Source organism: Periophthalmus magnuspinnatus, chromosome 15 (genome assembly GCF_009829125.3).
Source record: "Periophthalmus magnuspinnatus isolate fPerMag1 chromosome 15, fPerMag1.2.pri, whole genome shotgun sequence".
In the NCBI taxonomy this organism is placed as follows: Eukaryota; Metazoa; Chordata; class Actinopteri; order Gobiiformes; family Gobiidae; genus Periophthalmus; species Periophthalmus magnuspinnatus.
Window position 1 is genome coordinate 210,569 of NC_047140.1, and position 16,360 is coordinate 226,928.

At 44.4% G+C, this 16,360-nt stretch overlaps 1 protein-coding gene across 1 annotated transcript; it reads left to right on the forward strand.

Moving 5' to 3' along the window:
• Window positions 1-1,110: 1,110 nt before the first annotated feature.
• Window positions 1,111-11,543, forward strand: LOC117382460 (zinc finger protein 432-like). The gene is made up of 12 exons (XM_033979644.2): window positions 1,111-1,190; window positions 2,912-3,108; window positions 3,175-3,234; window positions 4,132-4,206; window positions 4,313-4,411; window positions 4,489-4,603; window positions 4,688-5,406; window positions 5,494-5,781; window positions 7,259-7,397; window positions 7,518-7,886; window positions 8,586-8,669; window positions 10,425-11,543. The coding sequence occupies exons 1-12, from the start codon at window positions 1,187-1,189 to the stop codon at window positions 10,595-10,597; spliced, it is 2,322 nt and encodes a 773-aa protein (XP_033835535.1). The 5' UTR covers window positions 1,111-1,186; the 3' UTR covers window positions 10,598-11,543.
• The last annotated feature ends 4,817 nt before the right edge of the window (window positions 11,544-16,360 follow it).

The following is a 16,360-nucleotide window of genomic DNA, read 5'->3' on the forward strand; positions in this document are numbered from 1 at the left end:
TAAACAATTACCAATTCCACTGTGATGTCCACAAATAAAATCCATGAGATCCTTTAAATCAGATTGAAATTCTGGTTCCGAGTTATTCTCAGCTCCTGGTTTAGTCTTGGTTTGATCCTGGGTTGGACCTGGTTTGGTCATAGTTTGATCCCGGTGTGGTCCTGGCTTAGTCCTGGTTTAGTCTTGGTTTGGTCCTGGTTTAGTCCCGGATTGGACCTGGTGCCGGGGTACTCTGTAGTTGACCTGTAGAGTGTCGCTGCTCTCGCTTGGACACAATCCCATTAGACCAGGATTTGACCAGGATTATAACCAGATTATTGCTTATGTCAAGACCAGTACCACTGTAAAAGGACTACTGCTGCAAAATACTACAAAAATAAATGAAATACAGCAGAGTAAAATGAATGTTTATTTCCTGCATGTTTTATACTGTCAGATACAGATGATTATAATTTCATTATATTTTATATTACACAAATAACTATAATCTCTAAATACACACGCCTTAATTTTGGATAGAAACTATTGTGGGGGGGGGGGGGTGTATAAGGTCTAGAGCAGGGGCGTCAAACTCATTTTCACCGAGGGCCACATCAGCAAAATGGCCGTTATGAAGGGCCATGTAACTGTGTGGCAGTGTAAATATCTGTGCGGCAGTGTAAATATCACTAAATGTAACCGAATGTCAATGTAGACTGTATCAACCCCGCCTCATAACACAAAAAAGTGTTTAAAGTGACGTTAATGGTTAATGGTGTATTTGTGTCATAATAATCCAGTATTCTGTCTGACTGATTCTGTCAGGACTTTTTCTCAGAATGTAATAGTGTTGTGTGTCAGTGCACCATATGGACACAGCCATTGATAATTATTCTGTTTACTTTCCGCCTGTTTCGGTGAAAGTATATTTTAATACCTAAAACGTTAGTTGGGTCGAGTCAAAGTATAAAGGGAACATTAAAATTATGTGTTTATCCGAGTTCTTGAGCAGGATTCTTCACTCACAGCATGTTCTATTGGTTACCATGGCGACGACCTAATGACCTGAAGGCTTTGATGCGCCTGCGCAGGCGTTTGTTTTCGTCCGTTACTTCCTGCTTTACTATTAGCTAGCGCCTTCTGGTGATTTCCTCCAATCTTTAAACTCTTTTGAAAACAATAAAAGAGCGGGGCCCGCAGGTCCGGCATGGGTGAGTACGGGACGGGTTTACACAGTAGTTTAGCGCGGAATGGACCGGTTTTAACCTGAGTTGGGAGCGACACTCGAACATTTGCGTAGCGTGACCCGAGTCCTCTTCTGATGAGTCTTCCTTTTAGAGTTTTATTGTAAATACCATAGACATTCTAATGTATTTAGGCATTCTGATTTATATGTCTAGGTATTATACTATAGACATTCTAATGTGTTTGTGTATGGTACATACAGCTCGGATTGCTGCATTCTAGCCATAGACTCACTGTACATAAAACCACAGACTGTATAAAGTGTACGTTATCACCAGATTTCCACACGTAAAGACGAAAGACTTTTAGCAGGCACCGTGTACTCGTGTCATGTGCTTTCAATGTGGTCCAGTAACAGAAGCCCAAAAGTACTCTTAAAAAAATAAAGGTATTTGAAAGCAATGGTCGTCTCCTGCAGCATGTAACTTTACTACAGAGAGGAGGGGGGTGTGGGGTTAGTTGGGGGCTGGGGCTAGAGGAGAAGCTGGGGGTAGAGGGGGTGTGTGGGTAGAGGAGGTGCTAAGGGTAGAGAATCCTTGAGATTATAGTGTAATAAAAATATATCATATTTTCCGAACTATATGTTGCTTCAGAGTATAAGTCGCACCAGCGAAAAAAATTGTAATAATGAAGAAAAAAATATACAAGTCACACTGGGCTATAAGTCACATTTTTGGGGGGAAATGTATTTTTACAAAATCCGAGACCAAGAACAGACATTTTATCTTTAAAGGCAAGTTAGAATAATCACAATAAAATAAAGAAGGCTGAATAGCAGTACAGCACGCCAACGCTAACACATAGACAAACTGAATACGTGTCTTGTATGTTTATGTCCACAAACAGGAGAGACACAGTGTTCTTTTTACTGATGTTTACTGTGGTCGTACTTCTTCATCAAAAACAAGCATACCACTTTGGCCTGCTAGTAAACAAACCAGTGAACTGAAAACTTTATATTTTACTTTTCAATTGTTTCTTAAATAGTGCTTTGTCGTGTAAGACTTTGCATTAGCATAAAAGGATGAACCGAAAAACAGGAAGTTGTTTTCACGACCTTAAACTAGATTTATTATAAACTAAACATTTACAATATTGTTCCAAATGAAAAATTCACCTTTATGGTCTTATAAATGAAGGGGAAATATGAAATGTATAAAAGAAAACGTCAAGTACATTTTCTTACAGGTATTACAAACGTAACAGCGCCATCTAGTGGTCAAACAAGTGAACTGTAACATGTATAATCAACTGTTACCTAACATATACGTAAACACTACATGAAGCATAGACAGCGAACTGAATAAGTGTCTGGTATGTTAATGTAAGATATTAACAGTTAATCAGATAACTAAAGCATAAAAACAAGCTAACAAGTTTACTCTTAATCTCATTCCACATCACTAAATCCATTGAATTCTTCATCCTCTGTATTACTTCTGAACAACTCTGCCAACTCCGTAAGTAGATGAAGTGCCACTTCCGCTTCCGCATGGCTGCCATACTGTTACACAAGCCTAGAGTACCCTCGCGCAGTTGTCAGTGTGACAATAACGAAGATGTGAAATTATATATTTTAATAGTTTCACATATAAGTTGCACCTCCGGCCAAACTGTGAAAAAAGTGTAATTTATAGTCCGGAAAATATAGTAATTACGAATCTAATGTGTTTTTATTGTACTTTAGCTCTGCCCCTGTCTCACTTGCGGCTGCAGGCCCCGCCCCTGCGTCTACTGCTAGGCGCAATGTGGCGTGTTGCCCAGCAACAGGCCTATGAACATTATGGGATATTGGAGGAGTGTGTTGTTGCAGCAACAGAGTCAGTCCCCGATCTACTGTCAATCAAAGAGAAGACCGTCCTGCTGCTGGCTCTAAGGACCAAGGTAAAACCAGTTCTAAACTGGGACTAAACCAGGACTAAAGCAAGTTTTGTTTTTCGTGTTGTCCAGATCTTTCTCTCAGATCCAGACCCTTCTCATTTGGACCGGAGCAAAGTGTCTCCTGTGACAGTGAGTCTGACCTCTCCTCCTCCTCTGCTCCTCCTCTGCTCCTCCTCTGCTCCTCCTCTGCTCCTCCTCCGCTCCTCCTCCGCTCCTCCTCCGCACCTCCTCCGCTCCTCCTCCTCTGCGTTTCTCTCTGTGTCTCTCTCTCTCTCCCTTTTGTCTCTCCATGTCCCTGTCTCTGTGTGTCTCTCTCTTGTCTCTTTGTATGCTTCCTTCTCTCTGTGTCTCTTTGTGCCTCTGTGGGTTTCTCTCTCAGTGTCTCTACATGGTTCTCTGTGTCTCTGTCTCTCTCTGTGCCTCTCTGTCTGTGTGTGTGTGTGTGTGTGTGTGTGTGTGTCTGTCTGTCTCTCTGTTTCTCTGTCTCACTGTCTCTCCCTCTGTGTCTGTCTCTTTGTCTCTCTCTGTGTCTTTGTGTGTATTTCTGTGTCATTCTGTCTCTCTCACTTTGTGTCTCTCCATCTTTGTCTCTCTATGTCTATGCGTGTCTCTCTGTCTTTGTGTCACTGTCTGTTTCTCTCTCTGTCTCTCTGAGTGTCTCTCGCTCTTTGTGTCTCTGTCTCTCTCTGTCTGTCTCTGTGTCTCTCTTTGTGTCTCTGTGTCTGTGTCTGTCTTTATGTGTCGCTCGGTGTCTCTGTCTCTCTGTGTGTCAATCTCTGTGTCTTTGTGTCTCTTTATCTCTCTGCGTCTGTCTCTCTCTGTCTCTTGCTCTATGTCTGTCTCTCTCTCTGTGTCTTTGTCTCTCTCTCTCTGTGTCTCTGTCTCACTCTGTGTCTCCTTTTGTCTCTCTCTCTCTCTCTCTCTCTCTCTCTCTCTGTGTCTCTGTGTGTCTCTGGCTCTCTCTCTGTGTCTTTCTCTGTGTGTCTCTCTGTCACTTTCTCTATTTCTAACCCTATCTGTCTGTAGGATGGTGAGTGGGACAGATCCATGTCATCTCTGAAGGACGCTGTGTCAAAAGGGCTGGATCCAGAGACGCTCAGAGTGAGTTCACACATCTGGATTCATAATCTATATTTGTATGTTTGTATAAACCCGTGTCGCTGTAGTTTGATGTTTTTGGTTCAAACGTTTATTGTTGTGGTCACAGGAAGTCTTTGGTTGTGAGTTTGATGCTGCTTTGGAGTCGCTTTTATGTCACTTCCTGTCCCGCCTCCAGCAGCTACTTCCTGTCCCTGATTTTGCAAAGGTACATTTATTTAAAACAATCATTTAATCAAATTCTGATTTAGGTAAACACCATCACTGTGACTCCTGTTTCTGCAGGTCTCTTCCATGCTCCAAGATGACTGGCTCAAAGACTGTTTACAGGAAGTGAAAAGTCAGCAGCTCAAGGAGTTTCTGGCCAATCACAGCTCAGTACACAATCCTACTTGTCCAGGTGAGAACAGGTCTAGAATTGGGTCCTAACCAATCTAGAGAAGGATCCTAACTGGTTTGATTTTGTAATTTCTTTTGTGTGCAGCTCCAGAGTCCAAGCCTGAGGTCGTTCTGAAATCTGCTTGGCAACAGCTACTGAGTTTACAGAGGATGAATGAGGTATCCAAAACGACCAACAAGAAACAAGAGACACTAAAACCTACCAATCAGAAACGAAATTTGACGACTTGTACCAATCAGAAGTCTTTAGAGCCCAAACCTGTGCTTCCAACGGCCAATCAAACAACGGTGGTCACGCTGTTGAACCAGAATTTCGCTTTTCCCCTTGTACTCAAACAGACACCATATTTCCTCTTTCCTACCAAGAACACTCCTTTGTCCAAGGTGACCAGTCACAGCTCTTCTGTGTCCATCCCGACCAATCACAGCTCTCCTGTGTCTGTCTCGACCAATCACAGCTCTCATGTGTTCATCCCAACCAATCACAGCTCTCCTGGGTCTATCCCGACCAATCGGAAGCCCTCAAAGTCCAAATTGTCAAAGCCCAAAAAAAGAAAACAGATTTCTATGACCAATCAGACACATCCTGGTTGTGAGGTGGAGATTGTGATTAATCAGAGGACTGACCAATCACAGCTAACCTCTGCCCCTACAAAGGACCAACCAGCGCCTTCCTCCTCTGCTGTGACTGTCCAATCAGACGCAGCATCCTCAGAGGCTCCTCAGGACTCACTGTCCCAGAATCCTCGCCGTCTGCCTCAGAAATGTCCCCAATGTGGAAAGTGCTTCTTCTACCGCAATCAGGTAAACAAAACATCTAAACCCGGTCTTAAACTGGGGGCCTTAAACTAAGGCCTGAACCAGGACTAACTCAGGTCTTTCCCTCTACAGGTCCTCAAACATCTGGAGAGCAACCGCACATGTTCTGTCGCCTCTCATCCAATCAGAGCGCTGCATTGTTTCCAGTGCCCTGCCTCATTTCAGACCAAAGTCGAACTCCTTACACACCTGAGGACTCACCGCGCCCAGTTCCCAGCCCTGGGCCAGTCCAGACCCAAGACTGGGACTGGACCCGGACCCAAGAACGAGACTGGATCCAAGACTGGAACTGGACTCAAGACTGGGCTCAGAGCCAGGACAGGGGACACCCAGCAGGGGGCAGTAAAGGAGGCTGTACAGGTGAGCTAAACATTCAAATGTTAGACTTATAATTTACTGCAGTAGTAGTAGTAGCTGTAGCAACACTAGCAGGGTTGTGATGAACCTGACATGGTGGATTCATTAAGGATTCATTACGGATTAATAATGTAAGGGCAGTTTGCTTATTATAGTATTTGTGCCTATTTGATGTCTGTCCAATGTGTGGGAGCCTGTGTGTGATGCTGCATTTGGCCCGTGATGTCCAAATTGTGTTGGACGCCTTTAGAGGGACGTATCCAGTGAGACGGCTTTTTCAGGATGCCTCTAATTGGACGTCTCCAATGGGACGCCTCTAGTGGGACTCCTTTAGTGGGATATCTCTAATGGGACGCCTCCAGTCGGACGCCTCCAGTCGGACGCCTCCAGTCGGACGCCTCCAGTCGGACGCCTCCAGTCGGACGCCTCCAGTCGGACGCCTCCAGTCGGACGCCTCTAGAGGGACGCCTGTAGTGGGACTCCTCCAGTCGGAGGCCTCTAGTGGGACGCCTCTAGTTTGACACCTCCAGTAAGACGCCTCTAGTGGAGCACCTCTAGTCGGACATCTCTAGTGGGACTAGTGGAACGCCTCTAGTGGGACACCTCTAGCGGGACACCTCTAGCGGGACACCTCCAGTCGGACGTCTCTAGTGGGACCTCTGTAGTGGAACGCCTCCAGTCAGACGCCTCTAGTGGGATGTCTCAAGTGGGACACCTCTAGTGTGACACCTTTGCATTTGAGGGCAGATGGCTCCGACATGCGTCATGGATGCTGTGGATACACGTCGAACAAAAATAAAAAATACCAGGGCATATAGTGCGGTCTGTGAGTGCCTTTGAATGTTTCGTGTCACACGTCACATCAATGCCAGATTCGTGTTACACTGTCACATGGAAACACATTGCAGAAATGCAGGGCGGCCTAGACGTGAGTCCACCATAGATTCACAGCGTTCGCTCCAAATGAAGATCATCAAGGCTAGCAGTTAAAACGGCTAATCTGGAGCGGCCGCAAGTAACACAGCAACAGTAACTCTTCTTCCTACCCACACCACTGGTTTGGCAGGGGGCAGGCGATTAGTTATGCTGTTGCTAATGCTAGTGGGAATGACCTTGGGGGAAAGAAGGCAACTGATTTGTCCCAAAATCAAGATATGAACATTAATAACAGACCAAATAGTGAAATAATAACTCCAGGATCATGTAGAGAGGCTTAATACGAACATTTTAAGGACAGAATAACAAGCCTGACAGCACAAGTTACAGCAGTTTATCTAACACAGGTGTGGGAGCGGTCTAACTTGGGTGTGGGAGCGGTCTAACATGGGTGTGGGAGCGGTCTAACATGGGTGTGGGAGTGGTCTAACACAGGTGTGGGAGCTAATTTGGAGTTGGCCTGGTCCTGACCTGGTTTGTACCTGGTGCTTGTTGCTACAGTAAGTCACTGACTCGGGTTAGTCACTTGAGTCTGTTTGTTTAGGAGCGTCCCTCGTTCAGCTGCTGTCTCTGTGATGAGCGCTTTAAACACCAGACTCTGCTCTTGTCTCACCTGGATCAGCACGCACTCAAGGGTGAGGAGCCACGCTATGACTGCCTCCACTGTGAACAGAGCTTCACAGGTAGCACCACCCTAATGTCTCTAAATGTCCACACATCTGTACCACACACACACACCTGTACCAGACACCTGGATCACCATATACAGGTGGAGAGTCTAAGTGTATTGTGTTCTGTCCTAGGCTCCACCCTTCTGCGCATACACCAGCGCACTCACGTGCCCCGTCCCTTTGTGTGTGATGTGTGTGGGCGGAGTTATGCGTCAGAAGTTGCACTGACAGCTCACACCAAACTTCACGGCGAGAAGCGTTTCCTGTGCCACACATGTGGGCGGGGCTTTGTAAGCCGCGTCGCTCTCCGTTCTCATGTCCGCACGCACACAGGAGAACGCCCGTATACATGCACGCTCTGTGGGCGGGGCTTCGCCTTCAACGCCGGCCTCAAAGTTCATTTGCGACGCCACCTAGGGGACAAACCCTACACTTGCAGCGTCTGTGGCAAAGGCTTTCCCTCCGGAGGAGACCTGCAGGCGCACGCCCGCACGCACACAGGTATATGTGCTATTCAAAATATATGCTGTTATATACAAAATATATACTATTATATTCAAAATATATGCTATTATGCTAAAACTAGCTGGTATACTGAGATGTACTGAAGAGTACAGAAATATATAAAGGATTTTCCCCTAAAGGAGACCTGCAGGCTCATGCCAGCACACACACAGGTCTGATACTAGAACAGAGACTCTAGAACAGACGCTATAACAGAAACTAGAACAGAGACTGAAACAGAGATGGTACAACAGAGACATTAGAATAGAGACTCTAGAACAGAAATGCTAGAACAGAGATACTGGAACAGAGATGGTACAACAGACCCTCTCTAGACCAGTTATGATCCCCCTGCAAACCCTCTGTAGACCGGTTATGATCCCCCTGTAGACCCCCTGTAGACCCTCTGTAGACCCTCTGTAGACCGGTTATGATCCCCCTGTAGACCCTGTGTAGACCTGTTATGATCCCCCCGTAAACGCTCTATGGACTGGTTATGATCCCCCTGTAGACTCCTTGTAGACCAGTTATGATACCCCTGTAGACCCTCTGTAGATCAGTTATGATCCCTCCGTAGACGCTCTGTAGACTGGTTATGATTCCCCTGTAGGTCACCTGTAGACCGGTTATGATTCTCCTGTAGACCATTTATGATCCCCCTGTAGACCGGTTATGATCCGGGTGAATCTTTTTCAGGGGAGAAGCCGTATGTTTGTCGAGAGTGTGGGAAGAGGTTTGTTGTCTCAACTCAACTGAGAGCTCACCGCCGCACACACACAGGTGAGATCAAAGGTCGCACGCACACAGGTGAGGTCAGAGGTCACACAGGTTAGGTCAGAGGTCATGCACACAGGTGAGTTTGGATGTTTCACGCACACTTGTGAGGTCACACGCACACAGGTGAGATCAGAGATCATGTGCGCAGGTGTGGTCAGAGGTCATATGTGCACAGGTGAAGTCAGAGGTCACACTCACTCAGGTGAGGTCAAAGATCACACTCACACAGGTAAGGTCAGAAGTCACACAGGTGAGGCCAGAGGTCACACGTGCACAGGTGAGGTCAGAGGGCACACGCACACAGGTGAGGTCAGAGGCTACAAGTACACAGGTGAGGTCAGAGGTCACATATGTTACCTGGACATTTATTTAAGATGTGATCTGTATGTGTATATGTATATATGTATGTGTCTGTATATTATACATATATTAAAAATGATGGCCTCTGTTTCTGGACGTGTGCAGATGGACTTAACACAGGCTGCTGTGTCATTGTGATTCATGTAGACCAGTGGTTCTTAACCTGGGTTCGATCGAACCCTAGGGGTTCGGTGAGTCAGTCTCAGGGGTTCGGCGGAGGTCAAGACACACACCCGACTCAAATGATTCGCGGACTGCGAGCGTCTTCAGACGTTGGCCCAATTCAACAAATGCACCCTTGGATGTGTCTATCGAAGTACCTGCCCAACTTAAATGAGCCATTTAAACGGCATAAAAACATAAAACGACATAAAAAAACGAAGAAAAGGAACAGACTTTGCTGTGAAAATGACATGAGAGTGGCACTTGCCAAGGTGAAGCCACGCGTTTCTGACCTGGTCTCTCAAACGCAACAGCAGAAGTCACTGATTTGCAGTAAATATTCATTAGCGCAGGGGTCGGCAATCCGCGCATGCGGCTCTTTCATCCTTATACTGTGGCTCTCCATGGCTTGGGAAAATAAATTTCAAGTATTTAATTGAAGTGTATTTTATTTGTGTTAGTTCTTTTTTATTGTAGTTTAAATTGGAAGATTATTGTGATCTTGAAATATTAAAATACAATATATTTACAATATATTTTCATATTTTTCGTTGATCAAAATAAGCGTCACACTCGCGGAACAATGTTAAAAACAAACACTGCTCACGCCTCACAGACACAGACACAGCTCACAGTCCTGCATAAAGACAGCCCTGATTTTCAGACGCTGTGTGCACAGGGCAGCAGGTGGATCTTCTCCGATGTAAAACTGTCGCCCGTCCCTCAAGATGCGCTAATAAGCTTGTCCGTAGATGTATAATGAAAATCCTGAGAGGAAATCGTCACAGAAATCTATTTGATGCAGTGACATAAGGTTAAAAATTAAAATAATTTCAGTGTGGTAGTATTAAAAAAGGTCATGTCTTTGTAAAAAGGTATGTATGTAATTTGTTAGTTCATGCATTGTATTGGTTTTATTCTTTGAACACAGTGATGTTAATGCACGATTCATTCTGTGCACCAGTAAAACATACATATGTCTTGAATTTGAAAAATAAAATAAAAAAGATTAAAATATATATATATATATATATATATATATATATATATATATATATATATATATATATATATATATATATATATATAAAAATAAAATTTCAATAAACAAGGGTTTGGTGAATGTGCATATGAAACCGGTGGGGTTCAGTAACTCCAACAAGGTTAAGAACCACTGATGTAGACCCTTTAGACCCCCTGTAAACCGATTATGATCCAAGTGAACCTCTGTTCCAGGAGAGAAGCCGTGCGCTTGTCCAGAATGTGGGAAGAAGTTCAGTCGAAATTTTGAGTTAAAGCGACACCTACGGTTGCACTTCAATGTTCGACCATTTCAATGCCCTCACTGCCCAAAAGCCTACACCTGTACCAACCACCTGAGGAGACACCTGAGAACACACCAGGGCTAAACCAGGGCTAAACCAGGACTCAACCTGGACTCAACCTGGACTCAACCTGGACTCAACCTGGACTCAACCAGGACTCAACCAGGACTCAACCAGGACTCAACCAGGACTCAACCAGGACTCATCTTGTACTCATCTTGTACTCATCTTGTACTCATCTTGTACTCATCGCGGACTCAACCTGGACTCAACCTGGACTCAACCTGGACTCAACCTGGACTCAACCTGGACTCAACCTGGACTCAACCTGGACTAACCCATTTGTTTTTGGTTTGGAAGCTGTGGGTGTATAATGAACTGTACAAAATAGAATGAATTATAAATAGACATAATTATAAGTAGAGGGACCAACAGACCTGTGTGAGGGACCTGCAAATCCACAGACCGGTGTGAGGGACCTGCTGACCTGTCTGAGTGATAGAATGTTATGTGAACATGTAAAAGTGTAAATGTTTTGTTTTGGGTGTTTTGTTTTGTTTTTTTTACAACAAACAGACTTCAACACATTTGTGATGGTTTAGACTCTGGGTTTTGTAGTGAGAGTGTATATCTAATCTGATTATAACGGTTCAGATAAGCTGTATAGCTGTTACTATTGGCCCACGCTGTGTGCTCCTCACAACAGAGTCAGGTTGAAGTTCTATGGTTTTATTTTAGCCTGACTTCAGACTAATGCACTGACACCACAGTTACATTACATTTATACACTGCCTGGCCAAAAATTTACCACCCAAAAAAAGGTCACTCTCTCTAATATTTTGTTGGACCGCCTTTAGCTTTGATTATGGCACGCATTCGCTGTGGCATTGTTTCCATAAGCTTCTGCAATGTCAAGATTTATTTCCATCCAGTGTTGCATTTATTTTTTTCACCATGCATATACCATATTGCATTGAAGATGGCAGAGTCTGACCACTGCGCAAAGCCTTCTCCAGCACATCTGTGTTGTTGTTTTTTGGCCAGGCAGTGTATGTTAAGAGCCAATAGCCATCTTGATCATGTGAAACAATACATTTTTTGACATTATAAGGCTCTATAATATTTTTTACTTACCAAAGGAGAGGTTAGCTGCTCTTGACGCTACCTGGCTGACACACTGAGCAGTTTTTGAAACTTTTTACGCTCAGTTTTTAGCATATCAACTGCAGCCAGTGCAGTTCAACACAAGTAAAGAACTGTTGGATTGTTAGTTTTTCCTGCATCCATGGACAGTATGCAAGAGGCTAGCTAAGGAGCTACCTATGGACCTCTGAGATGCTACAGACTTTTTACAACATATATGGTAGTGGACCTTTTGAGGAAATACCAACAGAGCAGAGTGAGAGTGAGGCTTAGAAGAGCCTTTCCTGTTGTGTCTCCAGAGTTCACCTGGGTCCTCCTGGAGGCTGCTGTGATGCTGCAGGACACAGCTCCCCTCCCCTTCCCTCAAACTTCCCCGACACAGGATCTGGTGACCCTTCTCGACCAGTCATCCCATTAAATTGAGACACAAAGGTGACGGAGCTGTGTGTTTCTGCAGGTAAACTGTCTAACACTGACATGACTGTACTTGAATGAAAATATTGACTTAGAAGACGTCTAGAAGGTGAGAGGGGTCTAGTAGGTGAGAGGTCTAGAAGGTGAGAGGTCATCTAGAAGGTTGGAGAGGTCTACATTTAGTGTGGCTTTGGAACAAAGAGATGGTGGACCAATACCACGGATCCCACCTCTACAGCCGTGACGGGTAAAACGTGGCGAGACAGGCGCAGCCAAACCAGGACACGTAACGAACATTTCCAAAAAAGAGCTTACACAAGAACAGCTCTCTTCTATCCAAAGTTCTCTCCTTTGTCCCTCAGAAACCCGTGAATGCTTTCAATTTACAGATTGATTTATTTACATTTTTTAGACAAATAAAGTTAAAATATTTCTTCAGACATCAGAATGTTTCAAAAGAATCTCTTACCCCCTTTAGACCGAAAAACACTTTCTGCCCTCAAGTATCAAATTCTTCCATCAACACATTTTGTAGATTGGTTGAAAGAGATGCAATGGATCTGTGTAAAAATAGGCATCATTGGATTTATTTATTGGTTTATTTGACAGGGACAGTGTACATTAATAGCATTGCTGCAAATGCACCAGAATTAGCCAAAAGGCTATTTTTCATCTGTTGTCCCTGGACAGATGGCAGACCTGTCTTCCTAAAAACAAGACACTGGCACATTTTAAAGACTGATCCAGAATTGACTCAAATATTCAAAGACCCACCGATGTTCACGTATAGAAGAGGCAGAAATCTGAGAGACGCCTTGGTACATTCAAACTTCTCTCACGGCAGAAACGCGCAAACTCTCATTACCCCTCTTCCTAATGGTAATTATAGATGCGGCAGTTGCGCACAGTGCCATAATAACACCAAGACTTCTCATTTCTGCCATCTTTTTACTGGAAAGAAATTTCCCACCAGGAGTGTCATCACATGCGCGTCAACCCATGTGGTGTATCTATTGCGCTGCCCATGCGGCCTTGCATATGTGGGGAAAAGTCACACGAAAACTCAAAGTCTGCATAAGTGAGCACAAAAGCGCAATAAGACGCCAAGATCCGGACTCTCCTGTTGCCACTCATTTTAATCTGTTTAAACATGACGTGTCGTCACTTCGCCTCTGCGGGATTGAACAGGTGCCTGCTCCGGGGGCGACCACGTCCGTGCGTTAAAAAGATGCGAAGCCTATTGGATTTTTACTTTACAAACTCTTAGTCCAAAAGGCTTAAAGGATGAACTATTGTTTAATGTAATGCTATGATGTAATGAAGAGTGCTATTTGTTTGTGTATGTATGTGAACTTGTTGTGGGCATCATTTATTTATTTATTTTTATGTCAAATTTATGGTACATAACTGATACTTTTTCCGAGTGATAATAATCTTTATATTTTTCTAGCTATATTTCTAGCTATGCATTTTAACTCAATTGAATGAATTATGCACAATTTTGCGTGTATATCGGGTCTAATCGTTCCTGTCTGTTTTCACCATTGTGATTGGTTGATTAAGTCTGTGTAGACCCTCCGTCGTCCAGGTCTGATTCATAGCAAACAACGAAGTTAAATCTGTCAACTGGACAAATCTTATAGGAGTGAAGACGTTTCGCTGCTCATCCAAGCCACTTCTTCAGTTCTGGTCAGAATGCTGGTGGCCACTGCCTTTAAATCTATCTGAGGGGAGGGGCTAACTATACTGAAACTGTAAACAGCTATTGTCTCCAGTTTCATCTGAAACTACCTTATTCAGCCCTTAACGACCCTGCTATTGTTCTCATTGTTCTGGGTCTGAGGATGGAGTTGTAGATGGGGGAGAGATTATGTCTCAGGCCCCCATTTCTGTTTAAGGAAGGATTCTCTTTCCTAACAAAAATAGCTTCTTTAACTCCTCTCTCAAACCATTTCTTTTCTCTGACTAAGATCTGAACTGCACTATCTTCAAAGGAGTGGTTAGTGGCTTTAAGATGGAGATGCATGGCGGACTGGGGTCCAGAGGAACTCTCCCGTGGGTGTTGGTACATGGAGCAGCTGTTTAGTTTCTCCAATGTAACGCTCACTGCACTCTTCATTACACTGAATGGAGTAGACCACATTACTTTGTTTATGGCCCAGAATTTTGTCCTTAGGGTGAACCAATTTTTGCCTTAAAGTGTTTGTGGGTTTGAAAAAGACAGGAATCTCATACTGTCTGAGGATTTTCTGAAGTTTTTCAGACACACCCGCAGTGTAAGGGATGGTAACACCTCTCCTTCTAGGTTCAGATTCCCTGTTGTCCTGTTTTTTAGCTCTCTTAGATCTATTGAAGGCCCATTTTGGATATCCACAAGCAGAGAGGGCTTTCTCCACATGTTGCTCCTCCTTTACTTTTCCCTCTGTGTTTGTAGGCACCACTTGAGCTCTGTGGTGTAGTGTCCGGATCACTCCGAGTTTGTGCTGCAGTGGATGGTGTGAATTAAACAGCAGGTATTGGTCCGTATGTGTAGGCTTCCTGTAAACTTCTACCTGGAGTCGCCTGTCCTCTCCTATCCACTGCACAATCTAAAAAGGCCAGTTTGTTCTCCTTGGCTTCTTCCCGTGTGAACTTGATGTTAGGATCCACAGCATTAATATGTGCAGTAAAAGGCTCCAGATCCTGAATTTTGATTTTGGTCCAGTTGTCATCCACATATCGAAACCAATGTGTGGGTGGAGTACCTGGAAATGAGACCATAGCCTCCTGTTCAAATTGTTCCATGTATAAATTAGCCATGATAGGAGAGACAGGTGAGCCCATGGCACAGCCGTGGATTTGCCTGTAGAAGTTTCCTCTAAACTGGAAATATGTGGTATTGAGACAAATTTCCAGCAGTTTGCAGATTTGGTCCGGTGTGAGTTTAGTTCTCTCTTCTAGCTTAGTATCCTGCAGTAGTCTCCTCTTTGCTGCCTCCACCGCTACTGATGTGGGGATACAAGTGAAAAGAGAGGTCACATCAAAAGAAACCATGGTCTCATCTGAATCAAATTGAAGATGCGGATCGCTTCACCACCAGTGATGGCAGCGTGAAAAGTCCGCAGCGACAAATTGATTTAAAAAATCCCCTAAACGAACTTATGAAGCGTGTTCTGCCACACTAGGAATGTGTTAAAAGGGGAAGAAAATGACATCCAAGAAAAGTCAAAGGAGGAACGCTCCACTACACGAGAAAAACTTTGAAGATGAAGACGCTAACTCTGTTAGCCAAGATGAGGGCAGCGGTGAGGCCGGCGGCGAGGATAAACTGTCATTAATCCTGAAGGAAATTAGAGAGATGCGAGAGGAGAATAAAAAACAATTTGGCGACTTAAAACAAGATATTGCACAGACAAATGTGAGATTGGACGAAGTGGAGCAAAGGTTTGTAACTATCGATGATCGTGTGCAGGGGGCGGAGGACATCATTACTGAATTAGTGAAGCAACAAGTGCAACTTCAACTAAAAGTATCTGACTTAGAGGGACGCTCCCGTAGGAAGAACATAAGAATTTACGGTGTACCGGAGGGGGCTGAGGGGTCCACGGCTCTATCAGTTATCCCGTTTGTGGAGCAGTTGCTGTGTGAAAACCTGGATCTCCCAAATACTAAAGATTTGCTAATCGAGAGAGCGCATCGAGCCTTGGCGCCGCGACCCCCGGTGGACAGCCAGCCCAGATCTATAATCATCAGATTCCAAAGTTACCGGATCAAAGACGAAGTGCTCAGAGCGGCCTGGCAAAGGAAAGGCTTCACATGGAAGGGGAGCAAAATCAACCTGGATCACGACTACGCGCCAGATGTTTTGGCAAGAAGAAAGGAATACGGAGAGATCAGGATTGTCCTTAAAGCAAACAGCATAAGATTTCAAACACTGTATCCAGCTCGACTCAAGGTCTTCCTGAAGGATGAGACGAAGATATATGATTCAGTAGAGGAGGCTGCGTCAGATCTGGCTGATAAAGGTTTACCTATAACGAGGGTGGAGCGCCCGGTTTCCTCTCTGGAGAAACTACAGCGGTACAGTTGGATGCCAGCGCCAGGACGACGTAAAAGGGGTTTTAAAGAAAAGCTACAGGTGTTCAGGCGGGAAGTATCTGAAGGTACCAGCAATTGATGGAGCAATAATGGACAGGTATGGAATGGATATATTTTGAGAAGGACTTAAGAACTTGGATGCAGGACGTGAAATATTTAATGTCGGGGACAATAGTAAAATGACTGTTTTAGAGGGCCCTTGACGCCAAGCAG